The sequence below is a fragment of the Mytilus californianus genome, unplaced genomic scaffold (assembly GCF_021869535.1).
Source record: "Mytilus californianus isolate M0D057914Y unplaced genomic scaffold, xbMytCali1.0.p SCAF_6, whole genome shotgun sequence".
NCBI classification, from domain to species: Eukaryota; Metazoa; Mollusca; class Bivalvia; order Mytilida; family Mytilidae; genus Mytilus; species Mytilus californianus.
The window spans coordinates 46,196,180-46,216,669 of NW_026262712.1; the positions used below are offsets into that span (position 1 = coordinate 46,196,180).

Below are 20,490 nucleotides of genomic sequence, written 5' to 3' on the forward strand. Positions count from 1 at the left end.
GATTTAATTTAAAACATTTTGTATAATCGAAAACATATTCATGATTTAGGAGAGAGTGATTTACGCAATGAAATCAAAAAGATAAACTGTGTGAATTTAGAATGATATTCTAAACGGAATTTAAACCTTAATAATTTTTTTAGCATATCTTGATTTGAAATTCAAATTTCCTAAAGTCATGAAAAAATGAAACTTTTTGATTTATGTAATTATAGATAAACAGGTTGGTATGGAACGCCACAGCTGTCTTATGTGGAACTCTGATATTACTTTATGTTGTTTTATTATTACTTGATGATATTTTGTCTTTACTTAATATGGTTTTGACATTACGTAATGATGTTTTGATATAACTCAATATGGAATAGTCATTACTTAATGATATTTCGATATTACACGATATGGTTTCGTATTGACTTGATATAGTTTTGCCATTACTCAATATGGTTTTGTCATTACTCGATGTGGTTTCACCATTATTTAATGTGGTTGTGTCATTAATCAATGTGGTTTTAACAATACTTGATGTGAATGTGATTTAACGTTATGTAGTTGTTTCATTACATGATGTGGTTTTGTTATTTCGTAATGATGATTTGCCTATTCTTTATATGGTTTTAACATTACGCAATGATGTTTCAAAATTTGACGATTTTACACTACATGATGTGTTTGTTTCATTATTTGATGTGGTCCTGTCATTCTTTGATGTGGTTATCCCATTACTTGATGATGTAAAACCACGTGACCAATTCGGAAAAAAATATGTTCTATTTTTAAACAGATTTCAATATATCGTTTGTTTAATGTGCTTTGGATGGGTATCGCTATCCATTGAGTTAAAGTTCAAATTAAAGTTCGAGTGGTTGTTCAGAGTTATTTGGTATGAAAAAGGGGAACGAAAGACAATAATAAGAAAAAAAGTATTAAAAAGTTTACAGTATTTCGGACATAATTGGGATATCCCCAAACCACTTGGTCCTGTTGTTTTTATCCTAAGTTCTCAAACGGAAGCAGTATTATTGTAATAAATTTGTAAAATATTCCACGGAACCATGTGTCTCGCCTGATATTGCTGCTGTAAGTGTAAAAGCGTCATGTTGATCAGCTGTACATTTATCTATACATTTATCGGTAAAAAAAAATTTTTTAAAAAATGTTTTTTTGTAGATGCTTTTTCTTGAAATTGAGGAATAACTCTTATACAAGTTTTAAAACACTTCATGGAGGTTTACTAATTTATCATGTCAAAACAGTTTAGTTCGGTTTTATTTAACTAAAACAAAACTGTATGGTTTTCAACAATGAGCAAAACCCATACCCTATAGTAAGCTATAAAAGGTCCCGAAATGAAAAATGTAAAAAACTAGAAACCTAACGATCTATAGATAGATACATAGATACTTTATTCTCTAAAAACTAAATACAAGTTTACAGAGAAACATACAATATAAATACAGATACAATAGTCGAGGTAAACAAATGCAGTATGATATTCTAAAAGTACAATATTATAATGGCATACATGTTTAGTAACATATATAATGAAAGGTTAAACTCAATAGAAATTAAAAAATGGAGATGGAGACGCCGACGCCACTATCGACGACGAAATATAGGTTTGTTGTGTCTCACTGCCGCTACATTGATGTTGCAGGCTCGACACAAATCAAAAGACTTGAACTTTATTGTTAACAAATGAAACACTTCAAATCAACTCACTCTGAAGTTACAGGGAAACGGGGGGAGGGGGCTCGGACTAAGCGACAAAGCATCAATACTATAAAATAAGAATTCTCCGATTTTTTTTTTAGCGTAAATGATCATTTGAACTTATACGAGTATCAATCTTTTATTTGTAATCAATTGAATTCCCTGATCTACCTCGCACTAATTGAAAAATAAACTTTTTGGAATATTTGTTTCACATGTGACGACGAACATGTTCCAGTGGTCGTAACTATAATACCGTCATCTTTTCCTTGAATGTAAACTACCAAATAAAACCAAAATCACTGGGTTTGTACTTTCTCGAATAACACGACGGGTGCCTTTCTGGAGCATCCGAGATCAACCCGATGGATTTATATTACCCAGTCATACCGATCTATTGAATCAGCCAAATAAAACTGAAAGTTGGGGGGCATATTGTTTTACCCCTATCCGTCCGTCCGTCCGTCTGTCCGTCCCATTATGGGTATATAGTTATTCCGCATAACTCCTCCTACAGTTTGAATCCTAGGAAGTTTTCTCTTTACTGTCTGTTTGTACATATATTGAAGGTGTGCATGTGGTCAGGGTTTAATGGTTATTAATATTTGCTCTTTTGGGAGATAGTTGAACTTTGTAATTTTTTGGGAAATTTACTTGCATAAGAAGAGCGTTTCTAGATAACTTCTCCTACAGTTTGAATGCTAGGAAGTTTTCACTCTGCTGGCTGTTTGTACATATATTGAAGGTGTGCATGTGGTCAGGGTTTTTATTTTTATTATCGTTTGCTCTTTTGGGAGATAATTGAACTTTTTTGGTAATTTTTGGGGTATAAGCGGTTAAATGAGTTGAGTGCGGGGGCATCACTTTGTCTAGTTTACATTTTTTCTCGTGTTGTGCTGTTACACAACTGTAACAGTCCGATGTAAGGTTAGGATTTAGCGCTCACATACATGTTGAACTCCGCCACGTGCACTTTCTTTATGTACCTTCCCAAAGTCAGGAGCATGAAGTTCAATTGTTGTCGTTGTATAAATGTGTGTCATTTTTTTTTTTGTAGATTGTTTATTTATAAATAAGACCGTTTGTTTTTTCGTTTGAATTTTTTCACATGGTGCATGGTGGGCTTTTATAGCTGACTATACGGTGTGTTGAAGGCTGTACGGTTGCCTATATATGATTTCTTACATCCATTGCATTTAAACTCTGGTGGATAGTTGTCTCATTGTCAATCACACCACATCTAGCTTTATTTCAACTTCTATGTTGCGTTTTGTATACTGTAACATTGTTTATCTTTTGTACGCATACCCCAGAGCCCTCTTTTCGGAAGCCCGAGCAAAAGTCCTTGTTCCGCGATAGAAAATTTAATTACGAACTCATATAAGATAGCTCGAATTTCAACTCATAATCTTAATTAATCTAAATGAAGTTCGAATCTTACTCAAACTCTACCTCAAAAAGTGACTCAAATTTAATGTAACTAGAACTCTACCTTTAAATGTGACTCAAACTCGAAGTTCAACTCGAAACTCAATGCTAACTAAAACTTTAATTCTAATAATGACTTGAATTCGAAATCGAAGACTAACTCAAAGTTTAACTCAAACAGTAACCCAAACTCTAATTCGATGGATGGCTACACTCATCCAAGGCACATACAACATGGAAATCTATCTAAAAATAGAACAGGTTTTTCCGAATTGGTCACGTGATATTTCCTCATCAAGTAATGGGATAACCACATCAAAGAATGACAGGACCATATCAAATAATGAAACAAACACATCATATAGTTTAAAATCGTCAAATTTTGAAACATCATTACGTAATGTTAAAACCATATAAAGAATAGGCAAATCATCATTACAAAATAACAAAACCACATCATGTAATGAAACAACTACATAACGTTAAGTCACATTCACATCAAGTAATGGTAAAACCACATTGATTAATGACACAACCACATTAAATAATGGTGAAACCACATCGAGTAATGAAAAACCCATATTGAGTAATGACAAAACTATATCAAGTCAATACGAAACCATATCGTGTAATATCGAAATATCATTAAGTAATGACTATCCCATATTGAGTTATATCAAAACATCATTACGTAATGTCAAAACCATATTAAGTAAAGACAAAATATCATCAAGTAATAATAAAACAACATAAAGTAATATCAGAGTTCCACATAAGACAGCTGTGGCGTTCCATAGGTTGGTATCTAATTACTAGTAATTGCAAACATTGTTCTCAAATTATTTTTATAATTAAGGTCATATATAGAAAATAACTTATCATTTAAGGTCTTATATTTATCTGGAAGCTAGATTTCGCCGTTAACATTTCCAATCATTTACGCAATCGATAAACAATTCATGAACATTGGCAATCTTGATCAACATGAAGGAAATCTTATACATAAATGCATCGTGACTAGTATTCTATTTTATTGGATTAAAAGGTAAAACGGGTGCAATATAAAATATGATATAGATGTTTACACTATGACATGACAGTGTTTGACGTAACATGCGTACTGAACATGCTGAAGGTAAACGTTTTACCCAACTTAAAGAATTCAACTTGAACTGTATTACAAATCAGGTTTTGAACTAGATTTTAATCTACAGATGAGCTAATGCCTTAAGTTGCATTTCCACTTGAAAGTTTTTTTCCGAATTAAATTCGAATTTATAGGTTTAAGGAATGAACAAAAACATTAGAGCAAATGCAAATATATAGTACACAATATAAACAATAAAAAATAATTCCATCTTATAGTGTAAATGTCAGCAAGTCTAAGTTGATATATTTTCGTTAGTCCAAAGTTGGTATAATACTCAGTAAAAGATTAAACGTTTATACTATTCACATTAATACAGTCTTTCAGGAACATCGATCTTAGTCCAGCTTCAAAACATATATTTATGTTTCCATGCTTTATTATCTTAATCCAGATTCCTTTACATATTCAACTAAGGCAGACTGACAGAGTATCTAGATTTCCTGCTTACAAATTTACATGAAGTGAGTTCCAGTTATATCCGTATCTTGTGATATTAAATATAATTGTCCTCTCTGGTATATTTAACATACCTGCTTTGAAATATTCAAAAATGCACTATCAAAGTTGTAAGCCTGTTTACAAAAGAGAGATATTCTGAAAGGTCATTGACGTATCAAATGTGAACAGTGCCAGTCTTGTAAACATAGTAATAAAAAGATTTAAAAAAAACATGATAATGTATCGAAATCTCAAACTATCGAACAGATTTTTCACATTTTGAAATTTTGACTTTTAAACTTAGGCATAAAAGAAATTGAAATAAAGAGACGCTTTATTCACATCTGCTAAATGTTTGAATTTCAAAATTATTATTAAGTTTGTAGTTTTTGTTTTGTTTTCAAAACATTGTCAGAATCAGAACGTTGGTGAAACTAACTGGTCAATTTATGAAGCTATATAACATATTTTCAGTCATAAAAAAAAACAAAACAACTTGTGGAAATTAAAAAGTACAATGCAAACCGTAAGAATAGTTTTTTTTGGCAAAAGCAATAATTCTGAATGCGTAAAGAAACCTGAGGCATTTTTTTAAAACAAGATTGCCAAAATATCAAATATAATAATTATGACTAAGATTTCAAAATTTCATATACTGAGCCATATTTTGAAAGATAAAGGGGCAATTTTTGTTGTATTTGTTGTTAAAGTAAGAAAGTTGGTTAAACCTACTTGTCTATTGAAAAGTCAATTTAACCAAATCATCGGAACAGCAGTAAATAATAAATTCCTACATAATTATGTTTTTGGTCATGATGTCCATCTTTTTAATTTTTTGGATAATTACTCACAGATTGCCAAACTCTATATAATTGAACCATGTTTAGAAGACATTTTTATCAATTGATTTTAGCTGCTCAAAAACAAAAATATATTTTCAAAAGTAAAAATAACCTAGTGAAATGCCAAAGGAAGCCATAGCATTCATAATTTTTCTTGCAAAACGGGTTAATTAATGAGATATACCTTAGTGATAATGTTTTGGCTTGTCAAAGGATTTATTTAATTTTTCGAAGCTTCATCTGTCTTGGAGAATGTTCGCTCCTGTGTTTCATAATAGCAAGGCTTTTAAAAGAACTTATGCATTGATAATATATATACTGACCGACATTAGAAACGCAACACCAGATTATTCTTTTTATTTCCCATTTTCAAATATGCAATTTTTGTTAAACAAATGTATAAACATAAATTTCATCCATTAATTCATTGTCTAAAACCCCATTACAGTGTTTTGGCAATCATGCGGTTTAAACTGTATAGCTTTAAATGATTTTCTGTAGTCGATTTTTTGGCATTTCAGTTTATAGGAAACATTTTTGGGATGAATCTGTCTGCCATGGCAATTGGCGATTTGATTAACAGTTGACGTTGCGACCGTAAACATGTCTTGCAAATGACGTTGCGTAATCAAATTCTATTGACGTAGTGTGGTCACTGCATATTGGTCTGGTCATTGATCCTCATCAACAAATCCCGTCTACCTATATCGTTGTTGGAAGAACGGTAAGACGAGTTTCTGACGTCAAATTTTCTGGTGACAGCACGTTCACGTTTTTCTGTCTGCAATATTATTAAGGGCTGATTCAGATTTTCGTTGCTCAGTCTCGACAATATCGAGATGCAACATTTTTAAACTGACTCAAGTGTGTGTATGGATTGAAAAAAATGTTTTACGAAGAAAAAAAGCCTTACAAAAATCATTTATGAGTTTCAAATTTCGCATTAATAAACTCGTGCTACTTTGCTAATCCGGTATGTTCAATAACCTCAGATAAGGCAGATACTGAATTTTTCTGAACAGAAAGAAGTATGGTAAGCATGATTGGAGTTATTTGAGGATCAATCATGATCTGGTTAAAAAAATCAACAAAATGTGTGTTGCGTTTTTAAAGTCCGTCAGTATAAATAGCTGAACTATAAAAGCAGAAAAAAATTATAGGTCCATGTCCTTGTTTCTGAGATATAATTAATTGAAAATTTTGCAGGAAATGATTCTCTCTAGAGTTTTCATGCATCTAACATTGGAACCTATTTTCCTTCAAAAACTATCAAAAAATAAGAAGTATTTTATAAGATTTTCAAAAAAGGCTTTTAAAATGATATGTAACAAAAAAATGAATAGAAAAGTAGGGTTAGCGTGCAAAAAATTTATTGGCACTACATAGTTAACACCAGAAGATTCCGAATGTTTGACAAAGAGTCAAAAACAAGAGTAGCAAACATCCTGAAAGACATTATTTTGTTTTAGATTTTAATCCTTACCCTCGAAATTCAATGTTTTACCTTTGATTTCATCCCTTCCATAATGGTTTGTGCAATGCGGGAAATTTGATCTGGTTCATCCTTTGAACTACACAACAAAACGACAGTACCTTCACCTAAAACATTCCTTCTCCCTACAGTGATTTCAAATTCATTTTTAATTCCTCTTTTTCCAAATTTTCGTACTATTTTAAATGCCCAACAGCATTTTGTTGTCTTTTTCTCAATGTCTTCTAATATAAAACCACTTGGCGTAATGCACAGCCTGTATTGCCCATTTAATCCAAATTTCAAGGCATCATGCGCTGGTTTCACAGTTACAATGAAACAAGAATCTGAAATGAAAGACAAGTAATCTGCAGTGCAATTCCATGAAAGTAAAGGTACATTTGAAATAAACAATCGTTATTATTATGTAACAGAGTGATTTTTGTGACTATTTTGTATAATGTAAAAATCATCTATTTAATACCTATATTTATGGTAACAGTTTACATATTATGAATATTAAATTTGAGTCAAAACTATTACTTTTAGATAAATTTTCTGCATAGTAATATGCATTTTATTTTTTTTAATGTTAATGTTATCCCTTACCATCCATATATTACAATACTTCATGTTCAAATGCCAGTTTTTATTTAAGATATAATTCATGCAAGCCATAGATTTGTTGGAAATTTTCACACAGGCCTGGGGGCGTTATATTTGAGTTTTATCTCGAGCGTCAGCGAGGGATAATATTTATGAACATTACTGCCCAGGCCAAGTGAAAATTATAACATATTGATTGTTTGCATGACATTGAATTATTTCGATTCTTATAGGACAAATACGGTAAATTGAAAAACTGAAGCGAAGGTAAGATTGCTGTGTGTATGGCTGTTCTATTTTACCCCTGTAAGATTAAAGATACACATATAAGATAAATCCTAGGCTTTCATGAATTATGTCTGAAATGACCACTACTAAAATGTGTTCAATCTTTATAATTTTTTACCAAAAATAGTTTTTTTTTCATTGGCTACTTTTTACTGTCAAATCCACAGTTGACATGTCGTAACTAATGAGTGAACCGCAATGTTGACTTGGTTAAATCCTTGAATGTGCGAATGATGCAATAAAATAGAAATGAAACAACACCTACCTAAAAACTCCATTTTAATTCGATATTTTTCCGTATTTGGAGCGTACTCGTAATAGAATAATTTTCAGCTTGAGAGTTTTCATTCGTATGACGCAATATTTTGACATGACATTAATTGCGCCAAGATCACGCATGAAATTTTGCAGGTTTTATTTTAATTTGATTATATACATTTTTAGAGATCTTATGCATGAAATCTTTTTATTATGCATTATAACGAGAATATTGGTTTTGTAGTTTCTTTTTCAATTTCAAATAGAACACAACGAAATCCACATAGCGTTTGCACATAGGTTACGATACATCTCGATTTACATGGGAGGTAATAGTAACAGTCACTAATATGTATAGTTTTGATTTTCAAAGAAGCACGTCATACTAGAATAATGGTTAGTCTATGGAAAGGTAGATACTATGAACTTTAGAGCGAGGGGTTCTGTTCCGTGCTCTTAATTTCATAGTAGAAAATTTTTCCTTGACTTTTCAATTTAGCAGATATTTACAACCTGAGTAATCTTTTTATTAGTTTATTAATAGTTGTTTGTAAAATGGAGTTCATTAATGTAGTTTAATGATTTCCTTGATAGAGGATTGCTGCTCACAAGGAAGCTATTAAACCAAGAGTTCCAAATGGTGAAGTTGAAGTCATCCTTTTCGTAAATTTTACGGTCGCCATCACGAGTTGGTTGACCGTTATGGAATAACCGTTTCACAGATGATATCGGATATGTTCCTTATGTCGTAACTACAATACCCTTCCCTTTTCACGAATGTGACCTACCGAATTAGACTACTTACCAGATTTGTAATAACATAAGCAACACGACGGGTGCCACAGGTGGAGCAGGATCTGCTTACCCTTCCGGAGCACCTGAGATCACCCCCAGTTTTTGGTGGGGTTCGTGTTGCTTAGTCTTAAGTTTTCTATGTTGTGTCATCTGTACTATTATTTGTCTGTTTGTCTTTTTATTTTTGGCCATGGCGTTGTCAGTTTGTTTTCGATCTATGAGTTTGACTGTCCCTCTGGTATCTTTCGTCCCTCTTTTAATGCTTTGTAAATTTACTCACGAGTGTCATGGCTATAATATTTGTTCAATTTGTGACGATGTATTACTAGGTCATGAGTTTATTAAAACAACAAACATGAGTTGGAAGCTTTACGACCTTCAAGCCAATCTCAAATAAAAAAGATGTGATTATAAAAGGTATTTGACTCAAGAATAGTAGATGCTAGTGTAAGTATGTATTTTGAAATACATATATCATGTAGATAGCTATGTTCTTTGCTAATCTATTATACTTTAATCTACTAATCTAAGTTTTGTAAGCAAGTTTTAATTCGCCAAATATATATATAATACTGTAAAAAGCCTCATTCAAAGAATTGATTCTATTGATTCTTCAAAAACGAAATTTTTTCTTGCGGGTCTTTATGAATCACCTATTCGTAGTCAATCGCAGGCATCCGTAGAGAACTCGATAGTATCCATTGGTAACTCGCTCTTAGGGATCCGTGAAAGGAAAGGCAAGTTTTAAAATGCAAAAAATCTTCTGGCAACTATCCACCTATCTTTCCATAAAAACTCGTAACAATTCACAAGTATCCTAAACCTCGAGCAAAAACACGTAATCATCCTTAAACTGTTTGCAAGAATCCGTGAACAAATTCTTCCTTTTTTATGCTTTGTTAATGTAATTTTATGGTGGGGTTCGTGTTGCTTAGTCTTTAGTTTTCTATGTTGTGTCATCTGTACTATTATTTGTCTGTTTGTCTTTTTATTTTTGGCCATGGCGTTGTCAGTTTGTTTTCGATCTATGAGTTTGAATGTCCCTCTGGTATCTCTCGTCCCTCTTTTAATGTGTTGTTTTTGTTTTTTAATTCGGGTCGTGTAACGATGACTTAACAGATTGTTACAAGTTATCTTGAGCATTTTACGTGTAGTTTGATAATAGATACGAATATGTAAAGTATTCTTAAGCATTGTTTACGAATGGAGAAAGGTATAAAAGTTGCAAAATCGAAAACTTCATTTTCAGTTTGAATCAAGAAGTCGTAGAAAACACATCTCTTGTGCTATGTAGTCACTCGGGATGACAATTTGCTTGGCAAACATCGTTAGGACTAATAAATTCCCATGACTAATTCGTAATTATTCATAACGACACGTAAATAGATCGTAGCTAACATATTAAGCCTTAGATGAAAAGTACCATTCCGTGCTTTTCTCTTAACAATTCGTTAAAAGTCCGTAAAATGCACGTAAGTTACTCGTAGATAACTTTGACAACTCGTAAGAAATCGGGCAATTTTGCAGTATAATTTAAAATCGTCGTAATAATCCTTATTGAAACGTGAAATCTTGTTAATTAAATCGTAACAACTCTTAAATACATGTAGGTCGTTAATGTGGTTAAATCGTAATGATCCGTCAATTAGTGCGATTTGTAAGGAAAATCTGTGTTTACAAAAGGGGTATTGAGGAAGGGACATTATCAAAAACTCAAATATTGTTTCAACAAACCTTCCTCATTTTTTATCGTTTCATACTGATGATCAGGGTTGCACTCGGTGACAATATCAACTTTGGCCTGTGCCTGTTTGATTTTCTGTCTCACTAATGAGATATCACTTTGACTGGTCTGAACAACAATTTTCCCAAATTTACTAATATTTTCGAGACTTTTCATCAGATCATTGGTTTGAAAAGAGATGATGACATCTGATAGTTCATTGCTATTTTGTATGGACTGTATGAGGCTTTCTGTATCCGTCAGTTCATGTTCAATCTGTTTGCTGATAAGGAACGTTTGTAGGTCGGATGCATGCTGCTTTATTATTGCAAGGCTTATTTGAAATTCATCTATCTCCTTTTCTTTCCGCTCTACAGATGCCAAAATTTTGCTAATTTTCTTTCTTTCATCATGTTCAATAATTTGGAGTTCTTTCAATAATTTTCTTTCAAGACGATCGAAATGTTCATTAACTGTATGCCTAGCTATCTGAATTTCCTTTTCAATCGTCTGTCTGTGTAATTTTAGAGATGATAGATTTCCTGCACGTTTTTGTTTAATTCTTTGTAAATTATCAGTAAGTTCCCGCATTGACTTTTCGATTTCTAACATCATGTTGGACGACTTTATTCTGCAGACAACATCGTTTATATCTGTGAGATCTTTGCAGTTCTTATGGTCACCTATGAGACACTTTGAACAACAAGAACACTCGTGTTTATGACAGTAAGCTTGGTATCGTTCACTATGTGATTTGCAGGATTCTTCAATTTGAAGGACACTTACAGGTAACTTTTGAAATTCGTTTACAGGTATAAAACCATGACTTTTCGATGCTTTTTTCAGGATATGATGTTCTTTACATTCCTCACAGAGTCCTTTATTACATTCAAAACACCATGCTGTAGATGGTTTAGAAATATGTATGGAATGGCAGATGCCACATGCAGGGGATTCACTTGCCATTTTCCTGTAAAACATTTATTTGTAATAGTGACACACTGGTTGCAATTTATACCTGATATCTATTAGTTGCAAGGTGTAACACGTAGGGTTCAAATAGTGATAGAGGAACTGTTAAACAATCTGAAAGACCAAAATTTAGATGTGCGCCTGTCCCAAATCAGGAACCTCTGGCCATATTACTTGTCTTGTTTGGGTTTTTTTATTCAATTTTCGGTTAATTCATATGTGTAGTTTGACGTCCATTTTCTACGAACTAGTACACACTTTTGCTTACTAGGAGCCTCTAGTCTTGGTTAATCTTGTATGTTTTTGACTTTTAGTTCATTTATATGTTTTGGAGTTTAGTGAGGCGTCCATTTTCACTGAACTAATACACATTTTTGTTTAGGGGCCAGCTGAAGTGCGCCTCCAGGGTGCCGGATTTTCTCGCTGGGTTAAAGATCCATAGGTGGCCTTGGGCTGTTTTTCTGCTTTGGTCGGGTTTTCGTCTCTTTGACACATTCCCCATTTCCATTCTCAATTTTAAATATTTTTAAAGCAACGTTTGATGGTTTAATGAGAAAAGTTACCTAGATGTTTTTCTTCATTTGTTTAAACAAATATATTTGTTATCAATACATGCTATATCTAACTTTACTTCTCTACCTCAAATATTGAATAAGTATTAAATTTTTCCTTTCTTATTGAGAAATTTTATAGTTACAATTATATTTGAATAACACAAACAATTTAGATGGTGTCAATGTTGATTGTAGTGCAAATACAATAGAGGTTTCTTGATAAAGTAGACTTGCGTGGTATGTGAATTACAATAAACCTAAGACGATTTAGAATGAAAAGTAAATAAATAGAAAGGCACAATAGTTTTTATCATGAGACATTGTTGACACTTCCTCGCCGGTATAGGTTTTAATAGCTAGTTTGCTCGGAGGTCTTTGAATATACAAAATAACTTATCATTTAACTTTTACGGACTTGCAAACTATAAAAATTGAAGAAAAGTCCAGAAAATCATTTGCTTCGCCTGACTCACGTAGTAGGGACGAGGTTAATTCGAATTCAACTTATATTCTAACTCGAATTCAACTTATATTCTAACTCGAATTCAACATATATGATAGATAAATAGTACTCAGACTATGAAAAACAAATAACAGTTACCTAATTGCTTTAATTATTAATTGTTAACAATGTCTTGTCCTGAATATGCATGAAATATTTGCCACTTGATATTTAGAAAGACACTGCGAATATATTGTGGCAGACTAAATTTATTCTAAAACCAGTTTTCGGCATGCTACGGGTTATGCTCTTCTCGTACATTTTATAATGGTATGATACTAAACCCCTAACGGGAGGGATTCTGCTTGATTTTCATATGATGATGACATAATCTTTCAATCAGTTTAATTGAGGTCTAGATCAGTAACTCCTAGTAGATTTTTGTTAATTCATGTTATCATTGTCATTTTGCTCAGTATCTTCTGTTACCTATTATAACATTGGACTATGACATCTTTTAAACTGAGCTTTACTGTGCATATTGATGTGTGTTTGTTTATTCTACATTGGCTAGAGGTATCGGGGGAGAGTTGAAACCTCACAACACATGTTCAACTCCGCAGAAGTTTTGCGCTTGTGTCAAATCAGGAACCTCTGGCCATTATTATAGTCTTGTATGATTCTTTAATTTCGTTTCATTTATATTTCTTGCAGTTAAATGTGACGTCCATTTTCTATGAACTAGTTCACATTTTTGTTTAAGGGCCAGCTGACGACCGCCGCAGGACGCGGGAATCCTAGCTTTGTTGAAGACTCGTTGTTGGCCTTTGGCTGTTTGCTGCGCTTTGGTCGGATTGTTGTCTCTTGGACACATTCCCCGTTTCCATTCCCAATTTGAGACAAAATATGCAGGTAGAATTTGCCATTGGTCGTGAATCAATCAACGGATCCATGTATTCATGTATATATACTTATGCTTTTCACACCTATTATTGCAACACAGAGGTTAAAATGTGCCTTGTTTGTTTTATGTAAATGAAGAGGTTTTTCATCAAGTTTTCATCCTTTTGTATGTTCTGATAGAGCTCTGCTGTGACGTCTTTAAACTTGTAATCATTTTTGTTATGAACATTTTGTTTCACCAATAGTTCAGGCTGAGCTCAACAATGAAAATAAATGCAATGGCTAACCCAATTTTTGGAGATGGATCTGTTAAAATGGGAAAGAAAATCTACTCATTGTAATATTTATTGTCTTTTAATTACGCTATGAAACCAAAATTGGTGTTTTCGAGTAAACCTAAAGTGGATGTGGAAAACCATAAACAGCATCAGATTAACACATAAGATCGAAATTATTATTTGTAACCTAATAAGAGTTACGATTTAGTTATCGAGCACAGCTCTTTCGAACAAAGTCTGGTTTTCGTAAAGACTTTCCTATTCCTTCATTTTGTATTAGATAACAAATATAAAATATTAGCTATTCTTTAAACATGTTAGTTCTCATCTATGTCGATGGATATTGTTAATCTGTTTACTAGTTTAGAATTTGAGACATAATTCTAGATCAATCGGAATATTTGTAATTTTTGAAAACTGTATGAAATTCCTAAAGTTCGAAATATACTAAGTTGATTATGAATCGAGTCCTAACTTTTATGCATAATGCTAATGAAGGAATGTGATGGTTTTAATTTAACAAGTTTAACAAATTAAAATTATGAGGAATAGTTAATATTTACCTATCACTTAATGCTACCACCGTGTTCTATCGACAAGGAAGAACAACAATATTTTGTCATATGACCCATGTCTTTAAAAGGAAGAAACTTTAATTACTTCAAGTGAATATAGATTTAATCATTCAATAAAGATAACGTACTTTCTGTTAAAATAACAAAACAGTACAAGGAAGCACAAATATTCAACTTTAACAATGTTTTTTTAAATAACGTGTCCTTGTTAAATGATTCGAAGACAAGGACGTAACAAAAGCATATCGTTGTTTTATTAGGGATGTTCGGAGACTAATCGAGAAAAACACATTACACACAATACGACAATAGGTACCCTTTTGATTAGGAGATATCACGGTGGGTAAGGTTTCTTGCGAGAGAACATTCTGTGCTGGTGATTTGGCCCTGACTGGTGCTGGTGATCATTGAAAATATGTAAACAAAGACGAAAATAATGATTTTTGACGTTTTCTCGAATACAAAATGGAAGGAAATAGTTGGGATGATTTAATTTTGTTTCTTATGGGTTCATAGGCAAACAATTAAAATTATGACCCTCTAAACTGTTTCAGTAAGCGTAACACAAAACTGTTCATTTTTAGAAATTTTAGAACTGAAAAAATAAAACAAAAAAGCTCCTGGAGTCCGCTTTCTATACCCAAATCCATACGAAAAAAAAAAATGATTTTTTGAAAAACCTTTGCAATTTATTAACATTGTGCATTTTCTCAGTTTAGACATGTCCTGATTCTGTGCTGGTGGGTCCTGGCATTGTGCTAGTGGGTCCTGATACGGTGCTGGTGATTTTTGGTAAAAAGTTGGTCCTATTTGAAACAAACGTGGAAGAATCAGTAAAATTGGACAGAGAATTGTATTCAATCGGATTTGTGACTCCTATTTTTACTTTTGTGCATCCATTTGGCTGTTTAATAAGCGTTTTCAAATAATTGAAACTTATATTACACAAAAGGGCAACATCTTCCGTCCAATATCAGATGAAAACATATCTAATTAGAATAATTTATTTAAGATATTAAATGCCCTTAAATTGATGATTCTCAACATAATATGCTAACTAAAATAGTTTTAAAAGGTGCTTAAGGTTAAGCGACATTTATAACGACAATAAACATTTGACTAAATAATTTCTGTAAATATACGAGGTGAGACGATCTAACTTCTAGTACCTCTAATTTCTTCCTTAATATATACATTGTCTCCGATTCATTTCGACTGGATAAAAAAACGACCTAGACTTGCCTTTCATACATGACTTATAAAAACTTGCTATAATAGAACAAGAGGTGAACAATAGCAAGCCGAAGTATGACCTTCAACATCGAGCAAAAACCATAACGAATAATAGCTATAAAAATGAAAACGATTAAAAAATGAAGACCTTCGGCCTGATTTAAAATACAAATTTGAACAAAAAACAAATATGCCAGAAAGCAACCAGCGACAACCAGTGGTTTTAAGAACTCGTGACAGGGCTTAACATGTTTCTTTGCGCTCTCCACCCCCTCCCCACCTACTTACACCCCAGAACTCTCCACCAACCCAACCCCTACCCACCTCCAATCACCCAACTCCTCCTCCTTTTCCGTTTTTATTGGTATATTGGTGTTACAACAAAAAATATTAACATAAAGGCACAAATTATTGAACCAAGAGTACTCGCAGCTACTAAAAGCTAGTTCAAAGTCGCATTTTCAACTAATAGATAAACCATGTTCTCTGAGATTAAAATTTAGCAGAATTTTGAAACGTTGCAGTGAATCTTGTGCTCACAACAGCTATTGTCATAAATATGTATACATCAGACATTATAAAGTCATTTGGAAGATACTAAGTAGTATTTTACAGTTCAATTTATTTATCATAAAGGGATGGAGATTGCATGGAGGTAAACATAGGATAAGAAGAAATTTATAGTATTTTTTGGCGAAAGACTTCAAACCTTCTTTGCATTAAATTCTTGCAGTAAGTGGTAAAATCCCCAACAAAATCTCAATAACTTTGTTCGAATAAATAAAGGTTTAAAATAAAATTTTCATGGACTTTGGTCCACTTTTTAGCTTCCACCCTGACGAGCCATGTGAGCTGTTGGTAACCTGTGGCACCTACCGCCCTTAAACTTTCTCATTCTCATCTTCTTTTCTGAAATATTTTACCCAATTCATACTTGACAGGATTATTATCATAGTAGCCGGTGCTACCAATGTATCCAACATTTTAAGTTAATAAATTCCACAATAATATATAAATTTTTTGTGTCAATTTGTTTAGACAAAACAAAACTGCAAAAACTTCGAATTCAAGAGAGTAAATTTTACTTAAAATGTGATAATTATCTGTCTTTTTCTAGATCTATGCATAGTATTTATTTCAGATGTCATGGATTTCACACCCTGTTGCCCTTTTTATATTCATATATATATATAAATGAAAAAAACCAAAGGCTGCAGCTGGTATTTTTGCATTTAAAATGATTCATTGCAACAATAATATTTGTGTTAAATGGAAACTGTCAAAATCTTGTATTGCTAATAAATTTTGCTAGACCAAGTTTCGGTATCTGATCTGAATTTTCTGAAAAGTGCAAGAAGTTAGACATTGGCCTGTTGAATATTTTTACTCGATATGTTTTGATTTAACTGCTTGAACTTTTGAAAATTGCAGTTCTACAACTCGAATATATTTTAACAAACAGTGGTCATGTTTGTTGTTGATAATTGTTTTTCCTAGATTCACTCAGGAAAATTCATTGGGTAACATTTGGTCCAGTAATTTCAGAGAAGATTTTTTTTAATTACGGACGCCAAGTCAAGAGCTCACACGGCCGCTCGATCCAGGTGAGCTTAGATCGAAACAGGTTGATATCCAGTTGAAATTAAACCAAACAAATGGAACTCTTTATTAGATAAAGTTTGTATATTTGGATTGTTTAAAACTGTTTTATGGCCTTTAAAAGTTAAATGTAGGTGTATAATTTAAGGTTTTTTGCATCTTATATACTTGTTTATACTCAGTTGGTAGTATGAAGCTACGAGACATTTGTAAATTTTTTAATTAAAGACACATTTAGCAAAACAACCGATTTTGGTAGGTGCAAATACTTCTGGGTCTTTAAGATGCATATTATAAATTAAACTGAAAAAACATACACGAAAAAATAAAGTATTGATCTTTAAACTCATTAATTTGCATCTCAGCCACCCGGCAACAGTATTTTTTTAGGGGGGTGTCTAAAAATGGGCAATTATCTTATCGTAAAGAGACAGTCGAGTACACATTTTACGTTCAGGCGTGTTTGAGTTGATGTTTTGCCCTGAAAACGTATAATATAAAAAATGTATGATATATCTGGCTTTATATTTGATTTTTTTATATATGTTAAGGCTACATGTTGATATAATAACATTGAGAATTCACAGTATCAAAAAATGAAATAAATTGGTGCAGTGAAATACCTTTATAATGAGTCATTACTACAGAGAAGGTGTGTTTGAAACACAAAAATTAAAATCTTCGTGCTATTACAAATATTGAACTACAGGTGTATTTCTTACTGGTATTTTTTTTTCGTTCACTCATTTTTCACTCATTTTCAAATAAAATTTAGGCATGTTTTTGTTTTATTCATGAAATATATGTAAAAAAAAAAATAGGACACATCGTTCACTAACTCCCCCTTAATTCTTTATAAAAAAGCCTTGACAACAGACTTCACCTTTGGATCTTAAAAATGCATAATTTAAAAATCTTATTGTTGTGTGTGTTATCTAGGTTATCTAGTCTTCATTCTCTGACAAATATAGTTTGCCCTTCCATGAAATATTTAAATAATTGTTTTAGTGTTTTATTGAACTTTCGAAAATTCCTCCTGACAAAAGATCAGACAATAATTTTATGCTGACAAAAGGCTTACAGGTACAGCAAATGATGCTGAATAGCTAATACATACATTTTTCTTTTAAAGTACAAGTTTTATATCTTACGGGACCCCTCCCCCCCTTTCCCCTCTTGGAAAATGATTTCAGGATAAAATTATCATCTGCGGTAATGAAATCGTTCTTGATCATCTGCGTCAAATTATTTTTATCAACAATTTTGGAATTACAAAACTATTCCAAGCTTAGCAACTTTCACCGTGACCTCCCTCTCCCTTTTTTACAAAAACAAAACAAAGCCACAATATAATTATCATCCTTTTAGTAAACACTAAAATTGTTACAAATAATTCTGATTTTAGCTGCTGAGGACACATGATTTTTACGCGCAGAAACAAGGCTGAGATTCATTTGTTTGAATAAAAAGAAAAGTATCTAGAGTATCGTACAATTTTGTCAGAGAAACAATATCCAGGAGGCTTAGACTACACTGAATTTATTATCTAAACTCATCTAAGAAGTGTTCAGGCTCACCTGATAGTTAACCGTGGTCAACTTAGTAAAAACAGGTCCTTTATTCTATATTTATGTCTCCATTTTTATGCAAAACCTTTTACATTTTGATATTTCGGGTCATTGTTGAAGATCGTACGGTGACGTATTGTTGTTAACATCTACTTCATTTGGTTTCTAATGGAAATTTGTCCATTGACAAGCATACCACATGATCTTTTTTATATAGGTATTTGATATTTTACACCTTGTTTTGATGGTCATGCAAAATGATCGTAATCAAGCAAATCAGATGCATATTTTCTTATCTCAAAAGGGGGCAAGAGGGGTTTGCATTAAAAGGTCAATGATTTTTATTTTGCTCAATACAAATAACAGTAAATTTAAAATATTGATAACCCATAACAGCAATTTAAATGATCTTAAATGAGAAAACAGAAAACAGTGAATTCAAAAATAAAAAAAAAAAAAAAAAAAAAACAATTAACATTGTTTCAGTTCACAACAATGTCAATTTTTAGAAAACAGCTATTCTTTAAACATGTTAGTTCTCATCTATGTCGATGGATATTGTTAATCTGTTTACTAGTTTAGAATATGAGACATAATTCTAGATCAATCGGAATATTTGTAATTTTTAAAAACTGTATGAAATTCCTAAAGTTCGAAATATACTTAGGTGATTATGAATCGAGTCCTAACTTTTATGCATAATGTTAATGAAGGAATGTGATGGTTTTAATTTAACAAGTTTAACAAATTAAAATTATGAGGAATAGTTAATATTTACCTATCACTTAATGCTACCACCGTGTTCTATCGACAAGGAAGAACAACAATATTTTGTCATATGACCCATGTCTTTAAAAGGAAGAAACTTTAATTACTTCAAGTGAATATAGATTTAATCATTCAATAAAGATAACGTACTTTCTGTTAAAATAACAAAACAGTACAAGGAAGCACAAATATTCAACTTTAACAATGTTTTTTTAAATAACGTGTCCTTGTTAAATGATTTGAAGACAAGGACGTAACAAAAGCATATCGTTGTTTTATTAGGGATGTTCGGAGACTAATCGAGAAAAACACATTACACACATAAATACGACAATAGATACCCTTTTGATTAGAAGATATCACGGTGGGTAAGGTTTCCTGCGAGAGAACATTCTGTGCTGGTGATTTGGCCCTGACTGGTGCTGGTGATCATTGAAAATTTGTAAACAAAGACGAAAATAATGATTTTTGACGTTTTCTCGAAAAAAAAATGGAGTTGGGATGATTTAATTTTGTTTCTTATGGGTTCATAGGCAAACAATTAAAATTGTGACCCTCTAAACTGTTTCAGTAAGCGTAACACAAAACTGTTCATTTTTAGAAATTTAAGAACTGAAAAATAAAACAAAAAAGCTCCTGGAGTCCGCTTTCTATACCCAAATCCACACGGAAAAAAAATGATTTCTTGAAAAACCTGTGCAATTTATTAAAGTTGTGCATTTTCTCAGTTTAGACATGTCCTGATTCTGTGCTGGTGGGTCCTGGCATTGTGCTAGTGGGTCCTGATACGGTGCTGGTGATTTTTGGTAAAAAGTTGGTCCTATTTGAAACAAACGTTACAGAATCAGTAAAATTGGACAGAGAATTGTATTCAATCGGATCTGTG

General features: G+C 32.3%; 1 protein-coding gene and 1 long non-coding RNA gene across 4 annotated transcripts in view; both read right to left on the bottom strand.

Moving 5' to 3' along the window:
• LOC127706456 (uncharacterized) overlaps positions 1-20,490 on the bottom strand; it is a 348,407-nt gene that overhangs the window by 160,939 nt on the left and 166,978 nt on the right. The window lies entirely within an intron of this gene.
• On the bottom strand, positions 1,390-19,665 carry LOC127706432 (transcription intermediary factor 1-beta-like). 2 transcript variants are annotated; one of them, XM_052211065.1, is made up of 3 exons: positions 19,615-19,665; positions 10,724-11,682; positions 1,390-7,389 (listed from the first exon to the last, which is right to left on the bottom strand). In XM_052211065.1, exons 2-3 carry the CDS (start codon positions 11,676-11,678, stop codon positions 7,064-7,066), a joined length of 1,281 nt encoding a protein of 426 aa, XP_052067025.1. In that variant the 5' UTR covers positions 11,679-11,682; positions 19,615-19,665; the 3' UTR covers positions 1,390-7,063. The 2 variants fall into 2 exon arrangements, with proteins under 2 accessions (XP_052067025.1, XP_052067023.1); XM_052211063.1 differs by lacking the exon at positions 19,615-19,665 and adding an exon at positions 14,425-14,475.